The 22,236-nt window shown below is 53.3% G+C and overlaps 4 protein-coding genes across 18 annotated transcripts in view; 2 read left to right on the top strand and 2 right to left on the bottom strand.

Moving 5' to 3' along the window:
- Window positions 1–8,317, top strand: part of NSD1 (nuclear receptor binding SET domain protein 1) — a 179,097-nt gene extending 170,780 nt beyond the window's left edge. For all 10 annotated transcript variants that reach the window (XM_058440176.1, XM_058440175.1, XM_032158717.2 and 7 more), the window contains 2 exons: window positions 63–267; window positions 1,948–8,317. In XM_058440176.1, coding sequence (XP_058296159.1) covers window positions 63–267; window positions 1,948–3,575 — 1,833 coding nt within the window. In that variant the 3' untranslated portion in view covers window positions 3,576–8,317. The remainder of the gene's footprint in view (window positions 1–62; window positions 268–1,947) is intronic.
- Window positions 8,318–9,547: 1,230 nt separating this feature from the next.
- On the bottom strand, window positions 9,548–11,809 carry RAB24 (RAB24, member RAS oncogene family). Of its 2 annotated transcripts, XM_032158726.2 has the most exons (9): window positions 11,496–11,809; window positions 11,261–11,409; window positions 11,098–11,166; window positions 10,841–10,919; window positions 10,668–10,735; window positions 10,488–10,587; window positions 10,219–10,269; window positions 10,016–10,078; window positions 9,548–9,898 (listed from the first exon to the last, which is right to left on the bottom strand). In XM_032158726.2, the coding sequence occupies exons 2-9, from the start codon at window positions 11,375–11,377 to the stop codon at window positions 9,834–9,836; spliced, it is 612 nt and encodes a 203-aa protein (XP_032014617.1). In that variant the 5' UTR covers window positions 11,378–11,409; window positions 11,496–11,809; the 3' UTR covers window positions 9,548–9,833. The 2 variants fall into 2 exon arrangements, with proteins under 2 accessions (XP_032014617.1, XP_058296161.1); XM_058440178.1 differs by having other exon boundaries at window positions 11,261–11,809.
- Window positions 11,810–11,886: 77 nt separating this feature from the next.
- On the top strand, window positions 11,887–14,744 carry PRELID1 (PRELI domain containing 1). Its single transcript, XM_032158725.2, has 5 exons — window positions 11,887–12,160; window positions 12,705–12,930; window positions 13,954–14,067; window positions 14,181–14,259; window positions 14,505–14,744. The coding sequence occupies exons 1-5, from the start codon at window positions 12,069–12,071 to the stop codon at window positions 14,651–14,653; spliced, it is 660 nt and encodes a 219-aa protein (XP_032014616.1). The 5' UTR covers window positions 11,887–12,068; the 3' UTR covers window positions 14,654–14,744.
- Window positions 14,745–15,292: 548 nt separating this feature from the next.
- On the bottom strand, window positions 15,293–20,958 carry MXD3 (MAX dimerization protein 3). Of its 5 annotated transcripts, none has more exons than XM_058440173.1 (6): window positions 20,819–20,958; window positions 19,848–19,944; window positions 19,463–19,568; window positions 18,513–18,784; window positions 15,873–16,056; window positions 15,293–15,795 (listed from the first exon to the last, which is right to left on the bottom strand). In XM_058440173.1, exons 3-6 carry the CDS (start codon window positions 19,557–19,559, stop codon window positions 15,680–15,682), a joined length of 669 nt encoding a protein of 222 aa, XP_058296156.1. In that variant the 5' UTR covers window positions 19,560–19,568; window positions 19,848–19,944; window positions 20,819–20,958; the 3' UTR covers window positions 15,293–15,679. The 5 variants fall into 5 exon arrangements, with proteins under 5 accessions (XP_058296156.1, XP_032014614.1, XP_032014615.1 ...); XM_032158723.2 differs by lacking the exon at window positions 20,819–20,958 and adding an exon at window positions 20,244–20,744; XM_032158724.2 differs by lacking the exon at window positions 20,819–20,958 and having other exon boundaries at window positions 18,513–18,627; window positions 18,755–18,784; window positions 19,848–20,003.
- Between the last annotated feature and the right edge of the window lie 1,278 nt (window positions 20,959–22,236).

Genomic DNA, 22,236 nt, shown 5'->3' with positions numbered 1-22,236 from the left:
CCTGGTTAAGATTGGTACTAATGTGTTGACAGAATGCTGACTGTTCAATATCTGACCTGTAGAATCAACCCATTGCCACGGAAGAAAAGTCAAAGAAATTCAAGAAGAAGCAACAGGGGAAGCGCAGGACCCAGGGTGAAATCACAAAGGAGCGAGAAGATGAGTGTTTTAGTTGTGGGGATGCTGGCCAGCTCGTCTCCTGCAAGAAGCCAGGCTGTCCAAAAGTTTACCATGCAGACTGTCTCAATCTGACCAAGCGACCAGCAGGTTGGTGCCAAAATCCATTCGTACTGCTACTCGTTCTCTCCATCATACTCAGGGTCTCATGCCATTTGCATCAGCCTTGAAGAAAGTGCCATTTGGTCTTTCCATGCATAATTTTGAGGGGTATGGTCTATTTTCTTATTCTGGAAATAATGAAAACAAAGGCTTAGAATTCTTAGTTATGAAGAATGGAACAGCAGTGCATTTGCTGTGTTTCAAGTCCTTTACTTACATTCATGTTATTTCATCCCCCCAGCAACCCATAATGGTTGGTTTTCTTCCATAATGCATGTGAAGAAACAGAGTTAGGATTGGTGAGGTGACTTTTCACACATAGATAGAGGAGCTGGATTGAGAGCTGGGTTTTTGACTCCAGGACTATTAAATCATGTTGCCTTTCTAGAGAAAGAAAAATTAAGATAGTAAAGCCTTTAGGTGATTCTAGTCAGTGAGAGATGGATTGCCACCCTTTTAGCACTTCCTACCTTGCTCCCCTATACCTAGTGCAGTCTCCCCCCATGCAGAGTAGACTTTTTTCCTCTAAAGGAGATTTGGTTGTATTAGTTAATACATGAGAAAGCTGCTCAGGTGGATGTGGTACCCAGGAAATTTGTAGTTGAAGAAATTGAGAACCTTTGAGTAGTGATTTGGGGTTAGAGGATTTTAGGGATTTGGATATGCCATCTATTTTAATGAACAAAAATGAGAAACCAGTAGGGAGCCGTTCCAGGGTGAGGAGATTATACATTACTAGTGACCTGCTTCCAAGAGTTGCAGAAGGTTAAGAATTTTGGGGTATAAGTAAAAGGAATTTGTCCCCAAATTGGCTTTCCTTCAGTGTATATTGGCCAGGGTCATGAAATAAAAGAAACTGAGGTAGGATGAGGGCAAGGCCATCACATTGACCTGTCAGTGCCAGGAAGTAGAATTGTTTCAGAATCAACTGCTCAGGGTCGTCACTGGCACAGGCTATGATAGAACCGATCTTGCCTGTGTGCCAGGAGTGGGAGCTGGTGTAGTTGATTTGAAGGTGGAAACACTGTCCCTGGTCAAGACTCTCAGGTTTCATGAAATGTGGGGAGGCAGATAAAAGCTTAGGTCAGCTTTGGGTCTTTCCTACTGATTCCATGTGAACAACATATAATGTGCTGTGCTGGTCTCAAGACTTAAAATAGAGCAAAGGTAAATCTTCCATTTTTCGTGATTTTATATCTTTTCTATTACTGTTAATAAGCAAATAAGTAGGAATCTAAATTGCCAGGATATTTCTCTTTGAGTTGCTTATTTAAAAGCTGTATAGTACAAATGGAGATTGCAAAAATATGAAAGTAATATCTTAAGTTTCATATAAAAGAAGGTTTTTGTTGTCCCTACCCCCGCCCCCCCCCCCCCCCCCACCTCCTTGCTGGAAATAGTCATAGAAATACCAGTTTACTCTTCTGCTTGTATATTTAGTTGATAGTAGTTGCTATTTGATAATTCGCTGTTACTTTATGTATTCTGTGCAGAAAAAGAAGCTGGAATTCTGGGGCAAGAGGTGGCTGGTGAGTGGCATAAGCTCTCTGAACTAGGGACAGTGTGAAGGAAGGTCATCATCCACACCTTCGGACTGTAGCGTAGCCATGGCCCATGTGATATGTATCTCTTTTTTCCTAAACTTTTGATTTACTTCTGTGTTTTCAGGGAAATGGGAATGTCCGTGGCATCAGTGTGACATCTGCGGGAAGGAAGCAGCCTCCTTCTGTGAGATGTGCCCCAGCTCCTTTTGTAAGCAGCATCGAGAAGGGATGCTTTTCATTTCCAAACTGGATGGGCGTCTGTCTTGTACTGAGCATGACCCCTGTGGGCCCAATCCTCTGGAACCTGGGGAGATCCGTGAGTATGTGCCTCCCCCAGTAGCGCTGCCTCCAGGGCCAAGCACTCACCTGGCAGAGCAATCAACAGGAATGGCTGCTCAGGCACCCAAAATGTCAGATAAACCTCCTGCTGACACCAACCAGACGCTGTCGCTCTCCAAAAAAGCTCTGGCAGGGACTTGTCAGAGGGCACTGCTACCTGAAAGACCTCTTGAGAGAACTGACTCCAGGCCCCAGCCTTTAGATAAGGTCAGAGACCTTGCTGGGTCAGGGACCAAATCCCAATCCTTGGTTTCCAGCCAGAGGCCACTGGACAGGCCACCAGCAGTGGCAGGACCAAGACCCCAGCTAAGCGACAAACCCTCTCCAGTGACCAGCCCAAGCTCCTCACCCTCAGTCAGGTCCCAACCACTGGAAAGACCTCTGGGGACGGCTGACCCAAGGCTGGATAAATCCATAGGTGCTGCCAGCCCAAGGCCCCAGTCACTGGAGAAAACCCCAGTTCCCACTGGCCTGAGACTTCCGCCGCCAGACAGACTGCTCATTACCAGCAGTCCCAAACCCCAGACTTCAGACAGGCCTCCTGACAAACCCCATGCCTCTTTGTCCCAGAGACTACCACCTCCTGAGAAAGTACTATCAGCTGTGGTCCAGACCCTTGTAGCTAAAGAAAAAGCACTGAGGCCTGTGGACCAGAATACTCAGTCAAAAAATAGAGCTGCTTTGGTGATGGATCTCATAGACCTAACTCCTCGCCAGAAGGAGCGGGCAGCTTCACCTCATGAGGTCACACCACAGGTTGATGAGAAGATGCCAGTGTTGGAGTCAAGTTCATGGCCTGCCAGCAAAGGTCTGGGGCATATGCCGAGAGCTGTTGAGAAAGGCTGTGTGTCAGATCCTCTTCAGACATCTGGGAAAGCGGCAGCCCCTTCAGAGGACCCCTGGCAAGCTGTTAAATCACTCACCCAGGCCAGACTTCTTTCTCAGCCTCCTGCCAAGGCCTTTTTATATGAGCCAACAACTCAGGCCTCAGGAAGAGCTCCTGCAGGGGCTGAGCTGACCCCAGGGCCTCTTAGCCAAGCCCCGGGCCTGGTGAAGCAGGCGAAGCAGATGGTCGGAGGCCAGCAACTACCTGCACTTGCCGCCAAGAGTGGGCAATCTTTTAGGTCTCTCGGGAAGGCCCCAGCCTCCCTCCCCACTGAAGAAAAGAAGTTGGTAACCACAGAGCAAAGTCCCTGGGCCCTGGGTAAAGCTTCATCACGGGCAGGGCTCTGGCCCATAGTGGCTGGACAGACACTGGCACAGTCTTGCTGGTCTGCTGGGAGCACACAGACATTGGCACAGACTTGCTGGTCTCTTGGAAGAGGGCAAGACCCCAAACCAGAGCAAAATACACTTCCAGCTCTTAACCAGGCTCCTTCCAGTCACAAGTGTGCAGAATCAGAACAGAAGTAGTACCAATCAATGTCACATGAACAAACAAGCTGCCCCCAGGGTACCATTTGGGGAGGGGAAATCTTTTCTTTCCTTCCCCCTTAAAAAAAAAAACACACAGATCTGCCCCAAACACTTTCCCACTGTTATTCTTTCCTCATATCCCAACACTCAGAACTCTTGTGACATTAGCCAGTGGGGGCTTATGGTTGTGTGAACCATGTATGAAAATCCAGTGGGCCCTAACCAAGGAGACAGACAGACTTGGGTCTCTTTCCCCCAACTTTTCCACATGGTCATCGTGAAATAAAAAGTCCACTCTGGAGTCAAGTATGGAATTCAATTCCGCTGGTCAGGTTGGAAGGTATAGGGGCTCTCAAAGCGATTTCCCCAACCAGACAGAGCCCCATTGAGGGCACCTAGGAACCCTTGGGAGGAAATGGTGTTCTTTCAAATCAGTGGCGATTTCCTGAGCATTCACGTGTTCTAGGCCGGGTGCTAGTCACTGATGAGAGATACAGAGGTAAATAAGGCCTCATCCCTGTGAGCCTGGATTCCAAGGCTTTCAAGAACCTTTGACCAGGAAGTAACAGGAAGTTCTGAGGGTCCCTGGGGCTTTAGATTCATTTTGAAATGTCCTTTGTGGCACCAGAAGTGGTTGTGTTGAGGAAGTGTCTCTTGGCTGCGGTGTGCATGGGTGCGTGTGCATGCGCACACACTCACAGAGGTCTCCTCTATAGATGCAAGGGTGCTGCATTGAGGCCAGCAAGGCTGTTGGCTGTGGGGTCGCCGCTGCTGCTTTTGTCTGGGCTGTGCAGAGTCTCAAGATCAGTCCTTGGAGGAGCAGGTGGTCAGGGGGAGTTGGGCTCTGTGCGAATGTGGATTTCCAGCAGTGGAAGAAGGCATTTGGCAAGCTTCTCTTTGCTTTTGTTTCTACCTATTTTTCTCTTTGTACATGAATCCACCCCATCCCTATTTCCCTAAGACACTCAGGTGCTTTCAGATTTCAGAGCCTCGGGCAGTGGACATAGGGAATCTCTGGCAAGTTCTGAGCTAGACACACCAGCTCCAGGAAGAGTACCAGATCCTGATGGGAAACTTCTTTTCCCCGTTCCTTTTCCCTCCTGCGTGGAGGGCGTCCTCTTCTTCCCCTCCCTGAGAATTGCTGTGCTCTGTATTGAGAGCACCTGCCTGCTGACTTGGCTCAAAGGCAAGCCAGAACCCTTCCCTGAAGACTGGCGAGAGGTGGTGTTTAGAGCAACGTCCAGGCTAAGAGATGACTCCTAATAACTGCTGATTATCTGTTACTGCTGCCCTGAGCTGGGGCCCAAGGGCTGGGAAATCTGTTGGTGCTACCCTGCCCTACCATTCACCCAGCTCACAGACTGCCAACAGGAAGTGCTGTTTGGCTAGTTTCCTCCCACTTGTCTACCCCTCCTTTGTCCTTAGACCAACATGTTTACCTCTCTGCTTTGCCAACTTAGCCAGCAGGCCATCCCCTGGCCCTAACGTCTCCTGGCCATTATCTCTTAGTTAAGGCTTTCACGCTGTCAGCTGGATTCTGTATTTGGTCCCAATTTCCTCAAGTTCTTATTGAGGTTACTCCCATCAATTCCACGGAGGGAACAATAGTTATTATAGAAGCATTTGCGCTTTATCTAAAGATGAAAAATAGAATCTGCTTTTATTTCCCAAAGTCTGTCTCTGAGGTTGAGACACTTGAACTCAGGCAGAGGGACGAGGCTGGGCAGGGCTGTCCTGAGTTTAGGGGCCTATCCCTGCATTTCACTGAGACCTCGGAATCTCCTCTGTGAATTCCACCTGCCTAGTTCTCCCCTTGCATCCTCTCTCTCTTCCCACATCAAAGAGGAAAAGTTCTTTGTTCAAAAGGAAGAGAAAACGTAAAGCATCTTATTTTCTTTTAAAAGAATTTTAAACCATGAAAAAGATATTTTTAAAGAAATTCACCCAGAACATTAAAGTTCATTATATTAAGTATTTATCATGTGTGAGAATAATAAGTATATAACTGCAGCTAGTAGGTCCCTTTTCCTAATCTTTTAGGTCATATGAGTAGGGTTTGCTTGGTGCCAGTCCTGTGCCCTTTTCTCTCATCATCTGTAGTTGTGATCAGAAAAAGATATCTGCACAGCACTGTCAGAGTCTCCTTTCACTATGTTGTGTGTTAAATTACCGTAGCTCTTTGTTTCATGAAATAAACTGTGAATTTTTGGGGGGCGGGGGGAGGGCGTGCAGGCCATGTAAAAATTTTCCGTGGAGAAGTTTGATTCTCAAGTAGCTTCTCTAAAGTAGGCTTTGGTAGGTAATCAACTTGACAGCAGTCTAGATGTCTCACAGGACAGGAGGGAGTGAGGGAAAGGGGCCATGATTGGCTGCTTTGTGGTTTTATTTTGGTTCTTTCCATTCTCCGCCATTCACTGGAGGCTTCATTCCAGACCTGCCTGAGAAAACAGCTTCTGAGCCATTTTGGGTTCTTCATCTGAATGGATGGACATCTGGGCTTCCTTCAAGGGCCATTGAATGGAAACTAGAAAACCACTGGAAACTAGAAATTTGAGATTGGGCCCACCAATAGCAGCATCTGATACTAGATTGTTAAAATCATGAAAGCAGTCACTATCCAATTAGAAGCAGAGTCACAACAACTGTTGGGAAATGTGACTATTGGATGAAGGTGGGGAGAGAGTGGCCTTGCCAGCCCTGTGGGACGTCTCCTGAAGTTTGTAATAAGACCCCTTTTCCAAGGGGATGTGAATTGGAATGAAAAGGAAATCTTTCATCTTAGAAAACTTCTGGTCCTTACGCAGGGTGGTATTTGGGTATGTGCTTGGAAATTGAGATCTCGAGTGTTTGCCTCGGAGCCAGCTCCCCAGGAAGGCTTTTCCAGGGACAAGGCAAAAGCTGAAATTCTCCATAGGTAGCTAGAAAGCCAATACATCTCCTAGCCCTGCTAAGTCAGAAAAAGATTATGAAAAATGTTGAAATTTACACTCAAAGCCTCATTTGCTTATCTTGCTGGAGCCAACCCAGTCTAATAGCAAAATAGCTGTCATTGATACAGAAACATCCTCATTTTTAAATGTCTGCTTTACCCTGTTACTGAGTTTGAGATGACGTAAATCACTGTGTTGACCCTCTTCTGAACCAAATCTTTAGCATTGATGAATATAGTTATTTTATTCTTTACATCCTTCACCCCACACTATGGTCAGGGCATGAAACATCCTGCTGATCCCTTCCCAGGCCCGTCGGCAGTGTCTGCTCACTGGAGCTGGACTCCCAGGTTGTAATTCTAATGTTGCCTCGTGAGAACAGAATGGCAGAAAGTTTGGTCCTGGCAGCTTCCCCCAAAGGGAGTAATGAGGACAGCATGAAACTTGGATAGGTTTTACCCTTAGTCCCTATAAGGTGGACTTTACTAAGGTTTTTTTAAGTGATACTGTCATCCTCTTGGGGTTTGTCAGCCAGGTTAGAGGAGCCCAGTGTCCTAACCTCTCTCAGATTGTGGCAGAGAAGGAGCTGCCTCCAGCCCCTCTTTTGCTGAGTCTCATCTGAGCAGTTCCATGTGTAGACATTCCAAGTTACTGCTTGGTAGTTGCTGTGGGAGCCTGTCATTGGCTATGGCCAGTTAGTTCTCAGCTGAGCTTCTTAGGGCCAGTGCAACAGGGCCAGAGCCTGCTATAGTGTAAATTGAAATAAGGATAGATCATTGTTTTGTACACACACACAAAAAAATGTAATGATGGTGCTAATTTCACGGTATAAATAAGCACTGCCAAGGGTTGAGGGACGGGCAGCTCAAGAAACCCGGGTTCCTGTTTGGGAGGAGATTTTATGTAGAAAAGTTTGAGGCTTTGTTAAAAGTGGGGAGAAGGAAGATCCTCAGTAAAGCCTGCACCCAACCCTGGAGTGGCCCAGTGCAGTCCAGAGGTGGAAGAGATCCTATATCCAGGTGAAGGTGGCCATTGAGTTTCTCAGGGCTGGGGCCACCTTGTCCATAGCCTCCGTCCACGCTGCCTGGAGCAGGTTGTTAGCTCTGGTTGTTGGGTCTTCCTCAGCTCCCTTCTGCCCCTCTCTACCTCTTCCACTCATGGAAGCACCTCTACTGCTTATGAAGATTAAGGGTAATATTTTCTAAGGAAGTGGAAAGAATTAAATTAGAAATCCACAACCTCGGAAGAAGTGTTTCGAGTTTAACATGCGCTGTTTCTGCTTATGTGGTTCCTTCTCTAGAGCTGCTTTCCCATGACTTTCAAAACATCAGGTTATTGTGGGGCTTCAGGTGTAAGGTCCTGGAAGTTAAGCAAAGTTTCGTGGACAAGACATGGGCACAGAGAGTAGAAGCAGAAATAAATGGTTCTGTTTTCAACTTCCAGGGTTGGGGCAGGCCAGAGCAAGGCGGTCTCATCGAGGTGGATGCTACCTTTGTGTGTGTAGATGAGTGTGCTGAAGGTGGGGAGGGCAGCACACAGCAGCTCGTGGCAGAGCCGCCTCCTAGGTCTTGGCAAAGAGGCAAGCTGACGATAGACATCTACCTATATTAAGAAAGGGGTCGGGGGGATCAGCCAAGGTCCATCATTGTTTTTTTGCCGCCCCCCCCGCCCCCATAGATTGTCAGCTGTAAGTGAAACTCCTAGTGAAAAAGAGGGGAGCCCTGTGTTAGGAGTCCCCATAAACATGTACTGTAATTCTTTGTATATAGAAAAAAATTTACTGTAAAGTAAAGTTTAACTTTACTCATATATGGCCCTTGCCCTGTGTTTTGTTTTATTGGCTGTGGGGAGTTGTAGTCTAACAGGAGGGAAGATTGTTTGGGGTGAGAGCAGAAGCCAGCCCCAGAGATAGTACGAGGTGGGGGGGGTGGCGCAGGGATACTGTGAAGCTAAGTGTTTCCTCCAAGCATGTCATGGGAATAGTGTGTTTCCTCCTAGCAGTCACAGGGCTGCCCAAGCCTCTTTCTCTCCTGTTGCAGGTGGCTGGTGTCAGTTTCAGTCTCCCTCCACGGGAAGCCCCCATCACTCATGAAGGAAGGGCAGTTTGAGGAATTGGTTTTTAAAAAGGAAGTGGAACCAAAGCACTTTCTGAGTGTGAGTCTGACCATGTTGGCTAAGTTTTACATTCTCCCAAGACAGGTGTTGGCCACTGCAGAGGACTCAGCCCAGGCCTAAATAAAGGCAGGAAAGCAGAGGCAAAGGATAAAACTGTAAGGCAAAGCCCCTCACCTGGGGCCACACCCTCCATACCAGAAAGGGCTGCAATAAATTTCCTTCTGGTTGAACAGCAAGTCAGCCCTGTTTACAATAACACCTGATTCCTCAGAAATATCTGGATCTTCTTTGGGGAAAACTTGGGAGTTTGCTTCCCTTTGTGACCTAGTCCTGAACTTCCTGCCCTTTCAGCAAAAAGTGCTTGGGAAGATTGGGAAAAACATTTAGTACTAGAATTACTCTTCACTTTCTTCACAGTCCTTGGGCTGCGTAGTAGTCACCTTATTTTACAGATGAGAAACTCGAGGGTTTAAGTCCCTTTTCTAAATTAGCAGCTGAATTGGAACCAAATCTGGATCCATTAGACCTTTCTGGCTTACAGAACTTAGGACTTTCCTACCATTAAACCACATTGTAGGATGTCACTGGTAAGCTCAGGACCTGAGTCACAGGTCTGACATAGAGGCCCAAACATGACAGATGCAGTAGAGCCAGTCAGACCAACCTGTCTGAAGTAGGAATGCTTGACCCTTTTATTTCGAAGCAACTCATGCACTCTTCAGCACTCAGAAGGAATTGTGAGTTTTGTACTACTACAGCTCCAGGATCTCAGCAGTAACCATGGGGAGAAAAGTCTTGTTTTCCAAAGGAAAATAAGAGTTGGGAGGAGCCTTAATATAAGCAGTGAGGCCAGCCAGGTGGCCCCAGAAAGAACTAGGTGTCTTGACACCCAATCCACACAGCAGGGAAAGGGGCTGGGTGTGATTCACAGTGCATTGATTTTATTTACAGATCAAAAGCCACTTAAATAATCTGCAGACACAAGTGCTGTCCAGGGCAGAAGCCTGGGGTCCAAATCAGCCCTAATCCCTCCTCATGCCCACAGTCAGCCCAATGCTGTCTCCGTTCCATGGGCCAGCACAGGCAGGCGCCACTGCTGACATGAGGACCTGGGGTAGCTCAGACATTTGACTACCCAAGCCCAGAAAGGAGCTGGGTCCAGCCCTTACGGGGAATTCCTTTAATTCCCCCAGGCCAGGTGAGTGCTGACTCAGTGATGACAACAGCTGTAGAAGTAGGGGTTTGGCTTCTGGCCCAGATCCACGCCCTTGTCCTCTGTCAAAGAGAGAGGTGGCAGCTCAGCACCATTCTGTTGGGATCAGGTAACTCAGGAAAGGGGCAAGATGCTGTGGGCCTAGAGTAAGTCTCCATAAAGGCTGGGGAAGCACACACCTGTCATCACCTGGAAGGCAGCCACACTGACGTAATCCTCTGCCACTTTCTGGAAGAGCTCGTCTGGCAGGAAAAATGATGATCAGTGAGGGCCCAATGCCAGTAGCCCTGAGATCTCCCAGTGACCCAGCCCTCTGTGCCCTATTCAGCTTCCTCTGGTGCCCCTGCGTGTTCCTGCTGTGAGGCTCCAGCACAGCACTCACCCACACTCTGGCCTGTCTTGCTGGATGTTTCAAAGAGCTGAGCTTTGATATCTGTAAAGAGAAGTGACTAAAGCCTCATACCTGAGAATTAGATAAACAGACAAAAGGGAGGGCTAGCAGTTCAGGGAGTCTCCTGGACCCCACAGTTCAAGGAGGCCAGGAAGACCTCCTAGAGCACCTTGCCCTGGCATCCAAGGCAGTCCCTATTTCCTTTGATCCACCCAGACAGCCACACACCCCCACCCCCCAAAGGGCTGAGGAGCAGCTACTGTCTGCATAGTCCTGGACGTCGTGGAAGTCCACACGTCGACGCCTCCGGTCTTCTTCCAGCAGGTCACTCTTGGTGCCACATAAGTAGATTTGGCAGCCCTGAGGCAGAAGACAAGGGTCACCTCCACAGACCAACAGAACCCCAGCCCCTAGTGTTCTAGTGAGGTCTGTTCACCTACCTCCTCTAGGCTGCGCAGTTCCTTCACCCAGAACTTTGCTCGCTCAAAGCTGCTGCTGTCTGTGAGGTCTTGGTGTGCGGCATGCAGGAGACACAACCAAGCGGTCAAGGGCTGTTCTCTGGCTAGCCGGGCACCCATCTTTTCTTGTGGGACAGCCGAGACCCCCCCCTTACCATAGCAGACGATGGCAGCCTTGGCACCCCGATAGTAGATTCTACTCATGGCCTCATAGCGCTCAGAGCCTGCTGTGTCCTAAAGAGTAAGGCCTGAGTCAAACTTAAGGCCACGTTCTCCAGACCCCGCTATTTTCCAGATAAGGAAACGGGTCTATGAGAAATGGGTCTGTGAGGCCACAAATCAAACAGTAATAGGCAGGACCTACACCTCCTCAGGAATGAGTCGCCCAAGAATAGATGCCCAGGGGACTTACCCAAATACCTAATGTCACAGTCCGGTCTCCGACCGACATCACCTTGGCCACGAAGGCGGCCCCGATGGTCTGCAACGAGAGGGAAGAGATCCGGGCCATAGGTGCAGATTACCGCCCCCCTACTCCCCCGCCCACCGTGCCTGGCCCCTCCGGGTGCACTCACGTTCTGATAAGGCCCCACTAGAAAGCGGTCGTGCACGTAGCGCTCCACCAGGCTAGTCTTGCCCACGTACTCCTTGCCCAGCATCACCACCTTGACGTCCACGCGCTGCCCGCTCATGCTCCCGGGGCCGCTTCAGCCACGTCAGGGTCCTGAGCGGGTACGGGAGGCAAACCCCGATCTCCGCTCGGCCCAGGCAGCGCCCAAGCCTCAGACCCCGACCCCAAACGGCGCCAACCTACGACTCCAGACAGCGCGTCGGGCTCGAGCTCTGGCCGTGGCCTTGCACTTGGGCAGCGCCCCGTGTGCCCCCGCTGTTCGGCCCCGGGCGCGGATTATCCTTCGAAGACCCCAAGCCCCGGGGCGGCCTGGGAGCGCGCGGGACAGCGTCCTCAACAGCGCAGCACGCCGCCGTGCAGCTCGCTACTCCGTCATTCGCTCGCCTGCCCGGCTTAAGCTCCGTTGTGGCTGGGAATCCCAACCGAACCTGGGGTCTCCCGCAACCCGGCTCCTACCCGCAGCGCCGCGACTCCCGCGGGAGGGGGCGAGAGGGCGAGGGGGCGGGGCCGCAAGGTCACGTGGCGCGGGCGCCGGAAGCGGTGGCTACTGTGTGGCTGCGCCGGAAGTGGCGCGCGGCCGGACAACTCATGGCGGTGGCGGCGGCAGCTGCTTGGGCGCGGTGCGGTGGTGACTGAGCTACGAGCCTGGCGGCGGGTGTGCGCCGAGCCTCGGCCCGGCCCGGCCCCCGCGTGCCTCCCAGGCTCCGCACCCCTGATGCTGCGCGGGTGCTGAGCCCGCTCCGGCCGGGACGATGGTGAAGTATTTCCTGGGCCAGAGCGTGCTCCGGAGTTCCTGGGACCAAGTGTTCGCCGCCTTCTGGCAGCGGTACCCGAATCCCTATAGGTACGTGGTATTTGGAAGAGCAAAACCGCGCCATGTCGCTATTTGGAGATCGAAGTATGGGTAATCCCCAAGTACTGGGACCAGGAAGGACTCCCTATCGAATCCTACGTAGAGCTTATCGGGGATGCGGCCAGGCCAGGCCTGCAAGGTCCTGAAGGGAGGTTGGGCCTGGGCGGTGGTTTACTTGAGACCTTGGTGTAAGATTCTTTTCTCAGTGTGGTGAGACAAGAGGCGGCAGTATGGGAGTTGGGAGGGTTCTCGGAGTTGGAAATGCTATTCCTCTGCCGGTGGCGCTTTCCTGGGGTGCAATAAATCATGAGGTCCATTCCTGCTAGAAGGCAGGAATCCAGGTCAGTCAGATGGCGGGAGTTGGAATTTGCCCTGGGATGGGCCCTTAACTCTGGTCTGAACCATAGCACATACCACCCTGCAAGGTTACAGGAAGGCGTGGCCTCTCCAGGCCCGGAGCCTCCAAATGGGAATCCCTTCGGGCAGTCTCTTAGGGGCAGGCTTCTGAGGGTCACCTTCACCCTGACACCTGCAGCAAACATGTCTTGACGGAAGACATAGTACACCGGGAGGTGACCCCTGACCAGAAACTGCTGTCCCGGCGACTCCTGACCAAGACCAACAGGATGCCCCGCTGGGCCGAGCGACTGTTTCCTGCCAATGTTGCTCACTCGGTGTACATCCTGGAGGACTCTATTGTGGACCCACAGAATCAGACCATGACTACCTTCACCTGGAACATCAACCACGCCCGGCTGATGGTGAGACACCTCCTGTTGTGATTCTGCACCTCCCCCTCTCCCCTCCCCCGCAGATAGAGCGCTCCTCAGATACATGTGGCTAGAGAGCCGTAAGGGAGCTTTTGTGGCCGGCTGCAGGTCTGGGTTACTGAGGGTTGACAGCTGTAGAGTATGATCTCAGATTTTCTTCTTTTCAGCTGGTCATCCTCTCTGGACCTGTCCTTTGACTCATTCATACAGTAGGGGAGGGGTACCTATCTTACTGAGTTGTCCTAAATTCTAAATGCAAAGCACTCCCATCCAGCATCTATGGCACAGATATATGTTGGACTCACAGGAGTGATGCTGAGTGCCGGAGGCAGTGCTTTTCTTTGTTTTTGTTTTTTTTTTCTGTTTTTTGTTTTCTTCTGGTGACAGAGTCTCACCCAGGTTGCAGTGCAGTGACATGATCTCACCTCACTGCCACTGCCACCTCCTGGGTTTAAGCAATTCTCGTGCCTTAGCCTCCTGAAGAGCTGGATTTATAAGCACACACCACCATGCCTGGCTAATTTTTGTATTTTTAGTACAGACAAGGTTTTACCATGTTGGCCAGGCTGGTCTCGAACTCCTGACCTCAAGTGATCTGCCCGCCTCGGCCTCCCAAAGTGCTAAGATTACAGGCGTGAGCCACCGCGCCAGGCAAATGTTTTTATTTGGACTGTCAGGAAGCTCCAGAGCTGCAGCTGGTGGAAGGCGGCTAAAACACTGCATATGTCTAGATGCACAAAACAAAATCCAGGAGCAGGACGGGCTGGAAGGCCCTTTGTTGATCTCAAGAGACCTTTTGCCTTCTAGTTTAAGAGTCAGAAGAGAGGTTTTCGAGAGCAAAATGACCTTATTTATGGCTTCTTTCTCTGTCAGTGCCACTTGGGGGTGCAGTCAGGGGAAGGAATGGATTTTCATTGTATTGCTTCACCTCATGAAAAGAGACAGGGAGTCAAATGTATGTGCAAGCTGGCACAATGAAAGACTCTTCCACGATTGTGGTTGGCCTCTGCATAGGTGGTGGAGGAACGATGTGTTTACTGTGTGAACTCTGACAACAGTGGCTGGACCGAAATCCGCCGGGAAGCCTGGGTCTCCTCTAGCTTATTTGGTGTCTCCAGAGCTGTCCAGGTGAGCAGTGTTGTTGGGGCTGCTGGGGCTCTGGGACCCAGTGCTTTCGGTACTAGGGCTGGGCTGGGGTCAATGGGCAACTCAGTATCCTTCCCCTTCTCATCTTATGCCAGGAATTTGGTCTTGCCCGGTTCAAAAGCAACGTGACCAAGACTATGAAGGGTTTTGAATATATCTTGGCAAAGCTGCAAGGTGAGTTTCTGGGTATGTGGATATTCCTCATAGGGAGAGGCTCACTCAGCCTAGCGGGTGTGGAGTCTGGGTTAGTCATTGCCCTGCTCTGAGATGGGACTCCTCGTCTGTACTGGGGGTGGGAGGAGGGTGAATACCACCTTTTTAGTGGAGCCTGGCCCAGGGGAGATCAGTGTCATGGGGGAGGGAAATTAGGTTGGTCTTTCAGGCATCCTCTGAAGGCAGCCACCTGCCCTTCGCGACAGGCGAGGCCCCTTCCAAAACACTTGTTGAGACAGCCAAGGAAGCCAAGGAGAAGGCAAAGGAGACGGCACTGGCAGCTACAGAGAAGGCCAAGGACCTCGCCAGCAAGGCGGCCACCAAGAAGCAGCAGCAGCAGCAACAGTTTGTGTAGCCAGCCCACCACCACCACAGCACCCCAGACAGCTAGGCTTAGCCCCTCTGCCCTCCCTCCATTGTACTTTATCATTAAAAATCAACTTCCAGCCCTGTCTACTGTCTACGTGGTGGGTTGTGGGGATGGAGTTTGGCATCTGCAGTACACCAAGCACATGATTCATGTCTGAGCCAGGTCTGCTTATTCTCCCATTGGGCAGCTGAGGACCGAGGCACAGAGGTGCAGTGACTTGCCCGGGGTTCCAGGTAGCTTGCAGGTTAACTGGCAGTAAGTGCTAGACTGTAAGCCCGACGAGGGCAGGGCTTTTGGTTTTGTTCTCTGATGTGTCTCAGTATCTAGCACATAATAGACATTCAATAAATACTTGTTGAATTCAGTCAGCCCCAGCTCTGGAGTCGGAAGGCTCTGGTTTGAATCTTGACTCCACCGTTTTTGGACCTCAGGCGAGTCACGTCACTCAGCCTCATTTCCACCATCCGTGAAGTGGAGACAGAACAGCCTCGAGTTGTGAGAATTAAGTGCACTGCCTGGCACGGCCACCAGTGTCAGTGATGGGAACTGATATTATTTCCTCTTCCAGTGGGTCTGTGGTTGGGAGTTCCCCCATTTTCATTAGGCAAGACTATGGACGGGAAGTTATGAAAGAGGCTTTTAATGAAAATACTGTACAGTTTCTGTGAGGCAAAGGCCGGGGGGCCTTGTCCAGGAAGGGAAGAGGCCCAAGAGGCTTCCTGTCCCTTTGGGGGCAGCAGAGCCAAGTGCTTGGGCTCAGGCCCAAGCTGCCTGGCCCTGCAGGGGTCCAGGGAGGTCCTGATGAGTCCTGCCCCTTCCCTTCCAGAGGGCCTGCCTGGCAGCCGGCAGCAGGGTGTTTGTTTGTTTGGGGAGCACCTGTTCCCACACAAGGGTCCTTTTAGTCCATTCCAACAGGTGACTCCGAGCAGCCCTGAAGGCTTGGGGAGGGCTCATGCCTGGCAAGTGGGCCTGGCACGGGCAGAGGGCAGAGGCCCGCCCTAGGTGAGGACATCATAGCCAGACGCCGCCACCGTGCGAGTAGCTGTGCTCCTGGCCGGCGACGAAGCCCCGCAGCAGCTCGGCCTCACCCCCAAACACCAGGCTCTCCACATCCACCTCCAGCTCCTCTGCGCAGGGAGGGGTCCAGTCAGAAGACCTGGCTCGCCCCGAGGGCCACACAACCCCTCAGCCTCGGGGCACTCACCTTGGTCTGAGTCTGAGCGCTCAGAGGAGAGGCCTGAGGAGTCCAGGCTGTCCGCCCGCAGCCGCTCCCGCTCGGCCGCCCCTGCCAGCCCCCGGAGCTGCTCCAACTGCCGCTGCAGGCTCTGCTGCTTGCTGCGCAGCCTCTCCTTGAGCTGTCGGGCCCGCTGCTCCTGATCCTCCAGCTTCTGCGGACCCCAAAGGAGCAAGGGCTGGGGTTAGCGGCCTGGGGGCTTGGGCTGCACCCCAACACCACTCAGTACGGGCCACGGCCACAGGGCCAATGTCCACTCCAGGCAGGTGGCGACTAAATCCAGGTCCCAGAGGGTTGCACCCACATCCTCCAGAAAGCCAGCCCCTTTCTGGCCATGCACACGTCCTGTGAGGGTGCTGCCTAGATTGGGGGTGGGGGGCACCACAATCTCAAAGGCATTTGGGGCCTAGTCAAGGATAAAGGAATGGAGTGCTGTGGTGTCCAGTGGTGGGAACTGGGAGCAGGGGGTACTGCTGCGTGTACACTCTGGCTCAGGTGCCAGGCATGTGCTGTCATGGGAAACAGGCCCGGTGTTACCAGGTCTCCCCGTTTCGTTTTTTTTTTTTTTTTTTTTTGAAACAGAGTCTTTGCTCTGTCGCCCAGGCTGGAGTGCAATGGCACAATCTCAGCTCACCGCAACTTCCGCCTCTTAGGTTCAAGCAATTCCCCTGTCTCAGCCTCACAGGTAGCTGGGACTACAGGGGCCCGCCACCATGCCCAGCTAATTTTTGTATTTTTAGTAGAGACAGGGTTTCACCATGTTGGTCATGCTGGTCTCAAACTCCTGACCTCAGGTAATCCGCCTGCCTCAGCCTCCTAAAGTGCTGGGATTATAGGTGTGAGCCACCGCGCCCGGCCCCCCATTTCTTTACGAGAAACTAGCTGGAAAGTCAGATTTTTCATGTCAAATGTCTTTTGAGGGGTTGACAACTAATTTAAATTTTTAGAAAACTACAGAACAAACAAAGGCTACCAGTTTGTAGCTCCCGGTCACGATCCCTGCAAGAGCCAGAGCATGAAGGCATTAGCACCCGCCCTCCCATCCCCCTACCTCCCGCCAAGCTCTGCCAGCCCTGAAGTTCCAAGGACTGGAAGGCCAAGGGCTCTCCCAGGCAGAGCCCTCAGTGGGCAGAAGCTTACATTTGGTCATTCAACAAGAAGGGGAGAATTGGGCCATGGAGGCGTTTGGACTGGGCGTAGAAAGATGAGTAAGAGCTGCCGAGGCAAACACAGGGAGGAGGAAACGTCAAGATACAGCAGAGGGAGCCTGGGAAGAGCACGGAGCATTCAGCTTCTGTGGGGCATAGGGAGAGATGAGGCCAAAAGAGCGGCCTACTGGCAGGTCCTGGGTTATGAAGGGCCTTGAGTTTCACAGGAAGTAAGGAGCAGAGGCTTTGTCCTGTCGGGGGCCACTGGTGGGTTTTCAGCAGGAGATGGCCCTGGGTAGATAGGTGTGCTGCAGAGATCATTCTAGAGCAAAGTAGAAGACAGCCTGGTGGAGGCAAAACAGGTAACAGGAAGGCTGGGAGGAGGCCGGTGAAATAATCCAGGAGACGGGTGATGGAGCCCCAGGGAAGGAGCACTCCCCAGGTCCTGCCCACAGGCCAGCCAGCCCCTGAGGGGCACACATCATCCATCCGAGAACCAGGCCAGGCAAGCTCCATGTGAGAAACTGGGCCACTACCCAACCAGAGTGTTATTCAGCCACAATGATGGTAATAACAGACACCAGGGAGCAGTGCAGTTGTTCCCACAGCTGTGGTTTATTTACTAACAGCACATAGGTCTATGTGTGCCACAGCCCCCAGTGCCTAGAATAGGGCCTAGCAGAACCAGTGCTCAATAAACACTTGTCGGAGACAATGCGAGCCAGGGAACTGGGGATGGGTCCTGAATCTGCCGCCCACCAGCTGTGCGATTTGTTGGCCCTCAGCCTAGCTGTGCCTCCATGTATTCCTCTGGAGGGCAGGAAAAGTCCTGTGGTTTCCAAGGCCACTTCTGACATGGCCAGGGCCACTTGGGCCTTTATTCAGCACATCCACTCCTGTCCACCAGGGGGCACTGAGCTCAGCCGCAGCAGCAGCAGGAGCCCTGGGAGGACCAGTGACTGGCGTCTTCTCAGTCCTTTCCCCTCCTGGCCCTGGAGCTGCCTCCCAGGTGGCACCAGGATAGACTGCCCATAACAGGAGGCCTTGAAGGTGAAAGGGGGAGAGCAAGGACCAACCCTTTACAGTCCCAAGGATCCCCACATACATCCCATCACAGAATTCAACAGACATCCCCTCCCCTCGAACAGGAAGGAAGGTTAGTCCAGACAGGCTAAGTGACTTGCCCAAGGTCTCACAACTGTGATCTAAGTGATAACAGCTGTAACACCAACAGTGAACATTTACAGAGTGAACTCATTTAAGCCTCAACAATGCTCTGAGTTATTGTCTGCTTTTCTTCCCATTTAATGGATCTAGAAAGTAAAAGCTCAGAGAGCTGTCCTAAGTCACACAGTTCTTGAGCTCTGACCTCAGGTCTCGTTCCCCAGTCCCACCAGCCTCTCCATAGCACAGCCCTCCATACACCAGGGCAAGCCAGTCCGGGCGCAGCGGGGGGCCTCACCTGGATGTGCATCCTGGCGCGGCGCAGCAGGCTCAGCGTGGTGTACCGGGCACAGTCGGCCCCCAGGGGCATTTGCTGCTTCAGCCGCTCCAGGCACCGCTTCAACTGGGCCCTCCTGTGGGGAAGAGGTCTGGAGGGCAGTGCCAGCCCCACCTTGCTGGCCACAGGAATGGTAGGGGAGGGAAGGCCAAAGAGCGGTGGCCCCTGGGGGCTGGCACTGTCAGGGTGGGACTGGGACTCACCTGCGCTTCTCCAGTTCATTGTGCACTGACCTGCCAATGCCAGAGAGTACGGGGTGAAGGGGAATCAGCCACCGCCCGTGCCCCAATCCCAGGGCCCCCAGTGGCTCAAGAGCCACTACATATGTCTGCCCCAAACAAGTCCCCTGTGGAGACCTCATGCTGGCCTCAGACACCAGAGTCCCTTGGCAGGGCGAGGGGAGTCAAAGACACGCAGAGCCAAATGCTTAACAGAAGCCTGCCCAGGTGGGTATGGGGGTCTTAACAAGGGCCCCTGGTCAGGAAGGACTTCCCAGACAGAGGTGACGGCTAAATGCAGAAATAGATGTTTCCCAAGCCGGTAGTGGAGGGAGAGGCATTCAAATAGGAGGGAACAGCATATGCAAAGGGCTGGGGAGAGGAGAGAAAAGGAGGAAGCCAGCGGGGGAGGTGAGTGGCCTGATGTGTGGCGTGCGGGAGCGCGAGTGGAAGCGGGACCCCAACTGCTGTTCGCAGTTCCTGGCACATCTAGAGGTGCTCAAGAAATAGTCCTTGAATGAATAGAAAGGTTTGAGTGTGTTTGGAGAGTGGGGAGATGGCAGGAGGGGTCTGAACGCTTCCTGGAGCAGGACACCTGGCCCAAAAGATGCAAGCAACAAGTGGGCAGAGGAGGGCCCGACCGGGGGCGGCACCCACCCCCAGCCCCACTCCCGCCGCCCCGGGCCTCCTCACCGCCCGCTGTCCTGCGCGCCAGGAGCCTGGGGGGGTCGCTTCTTCCTCCTGTGGATGGGGCCTGGACTGCGATGCGGGCACAGGGACGCATAACCATGCTCGGCCTCTGCCAGAGAGAGCCCCCGCCCGCGTCAGGCTGGGGCTGGACCTGGTCCCAGCGGGAGCCCCAGGCACAGCACGGTCAAGGAAAAGCTTTTGGCGCCAGGACCATTTCCCCCACCCCTCCCTGCTCTACCGCCCCGGGACTCCTCTCGAGTTGAGGGCGAGGCGGCGTCCCGGGATTACTGTCCTAGGGCGGTGCATCCTTCAAGCTGGGAGCCAGGTCCAGTCCAGGCCCGTGTCAGCGAGGTCGCCGCCCGGAATCCAGCCAAGGATTCTTCCTCACCTCTCTCACGGCGCTCCAGGAACTCGGCCGCCTGCAGCAGGACCTGGATGTTGCTGGCCACGGGTTCCATGTCGGCGACAGCTGGCAGCGGGCGGGCCTAGGGTGCCGGTCGGAGCAAGAGGCTGCAGCACTTTTGTTACAAAGTAACTGACACGATGCAACAAACACAAGGGCCCGCCCCGCCCCCGGGACGCCCCGCCCGCGGGAACGCCCAGCCCTTGGCCCCGCCCCTCTGGAACCCGCCACGGAGCCGCAGCCCATCCTCCGGCAGCCGCCCCGCCTCGAGTGGTCTCAGACTTTCCAGGGGCAGGTAAGGGCGCTGGCTCCAGGCCTGCCCTGGAGCGAACCCTCAGGCTAACGGGTGCTGCTTCTTGCCCGTCTCACTCATCCACCTACGCCGGCTCATTGGCGTCTTTGATCTCAGCTTCCAGCCCCGTGCTAGTGACTAGCCCCCAACATAGCACGGCGCTCTGGGGGCCTGGTGGTTCCCTGGAAGCCCCGGGCCCAGCCGCTGCACGTGGGCGCCGCGGGGGCGGGGCCTGCCGGCCGCCGCTCGCCCATTCGCACATGGCTTCTCAAGGATGGCTGTTGTCATCCTCGGGGGCGGGGTCGGGGAGCCTCTGATGCCCTATTGGCTGGCGCTCCGCCCCGCCCTCTCCCGCCGCTGATGCACACGGTCGGGCGGGAAAAGAAGCAGGTTTCAAATTTGAAAACCCGAGCGATGGGGCGGGGTTGAGAGGCGAGCTGGGCCGCAATGCGCAGGCGCCGGCGGAGGGGCGGCGGACCCGGCTCCTGCCCTCCGGGGTCTGTCCCCAAGCCTGCCTGCCATCTGCCCCCGAAGGCCCCCGTGGGCCCCAGCTTCCTACTGTGTCGAATGGGAATAATCTCTCGGCCCCCCTCCTCTTCTGTGAGGAAGCTATTGTTGCTACGAAAATGTCAGTGGGGTAACAGCTTCCTCAAGCAGCCCATACCCTGGAGGCACGCGAAATGGCCTTTTCCGGCGCCCTGGGCTCTGGTGTCCACGGAGTTGGGGTCCTCTCCCGTCACTGATGCCTCAGCTGTGTATGACTCAGGAGGTGACCTCCGTCTCTAAGCCTCAGGAACCCTGCGACAGCGTTGAAGGATCAGAGCCAATGCCTCTGCGGTGCCCATGGCATGAAGGAGCCGCCCATCTGCCCATCTCGAAGGCCAATGCAACCAGACCGCGGCGTTTGCCTCCCAGGCAGCCCCTGCTTGCCTTACTCAGTCCATGAACCCTTCCTGAACGTGACTCTCCTAGCCGGCCGAAGGAGTGGCTGTGATGACTTCGAGCCGCAGCACCAGCAGGTGGGGCCACATCTGGGGACAGGAAGATGAAAGCCCCTGTACCAGGGGGGAGCATTGCTGCCAGCCACGGGCTGAGTCTGTGACTCCAGTAACCCCAAAACAGAGAGGGGAGAGAAGGTGGGAGGGATAGATGCTTTGTAAAGAGACAGTCCTGGTGAACACAGGGACATGTCAGTCAGGCCTCAGTTCCTTGGGAAAAATCTTTTTTTTTTTTTTTGTCTTGCTCTGTCGCCCAGGCTGAAGTGCAATGGCTCCATCTCGGCTCACTGCAACCTCCACCTCCCAGGTTCAAGCAATTCTCCTGCCTCAGCCTCCCAAGTAGCTGAGATTACAGGTGCCCACCACCACACCCAGCTAATTTTTGTATTTTTAGTAGAGACGGGGTTTCACTGTGTTGGCCAGGCTGGTCTCGAACTCCTGACCTCAGGTGATCCACCCACCTCAGCCTCCCAAAGTGCTGGGATTACAGGTGTGAGCCACCGTTCCTGGCCGGGAAACATCTTGAAGTTTCGGCCAGGCGCCGAAAAAAAATGAAGTTTCTCTAAGAGTTGCTCACAGAGAAATAACTGCCCTGTCTAGGCAGACAATCCATCTACCCAGCCGCCTGTCCTTAACTCACAAAATATTTGCTGAGCTCTCACTGGACACCAGGCGCTGTGTTGGGGGGCTGGAAGACATACGATAGGCAAAAGCACACAGGGTCCCTGCCCTTGCAGAGCTCATAGGCTTGAGAGGGAAAGACACCAATACAGTCGCAGGGAGGCGGAGGTCCAGCTGGACAGGTCCTCACAGGGAGAGACCGTGCCCCCACAGCATATTCTCAGGAACATTTGACCTAATTGGTGAGGTCCGAGAAGGCTTTACTGGGGAAATGGATGAAGAGGTGTTATCTAAGTATAGGAGAGATGAAAGAATTCTAGACAAAGGAACAGCATGTGCAAAGGCCTTGGGGCTGAAAGGAGCGTGGCAGGGGCGGTGTGGCTTAGAGAGAGCAAATAGCCTGGTGCAGGCTGACACTGGAGAGGCTGCAGGGCCCAGAACATGCTGATGGGTTCCCCCAAAC

The sequence above is a fragment of the Hylobates moloch genome, unplaced genomic scaffold (genome assembly GCF_009828535.3).
Source record: "Hylobates moloch isolate HMO894 unplaced genomic scaffold, HMol_V3 SCAFFOLD_6, whole genome shotgun sequence".
Classification (NCBI taxonomy): Eukaryota; Metazoa; Chordata; class Mammalia; order Primates; family Hylobatidae; genus Hylobates; species Hylobates moloch.
Note: the sequence above shows the minus strand (reverse complement) of the source record. Positions and strands in the feature narration are given on the sequence as shown.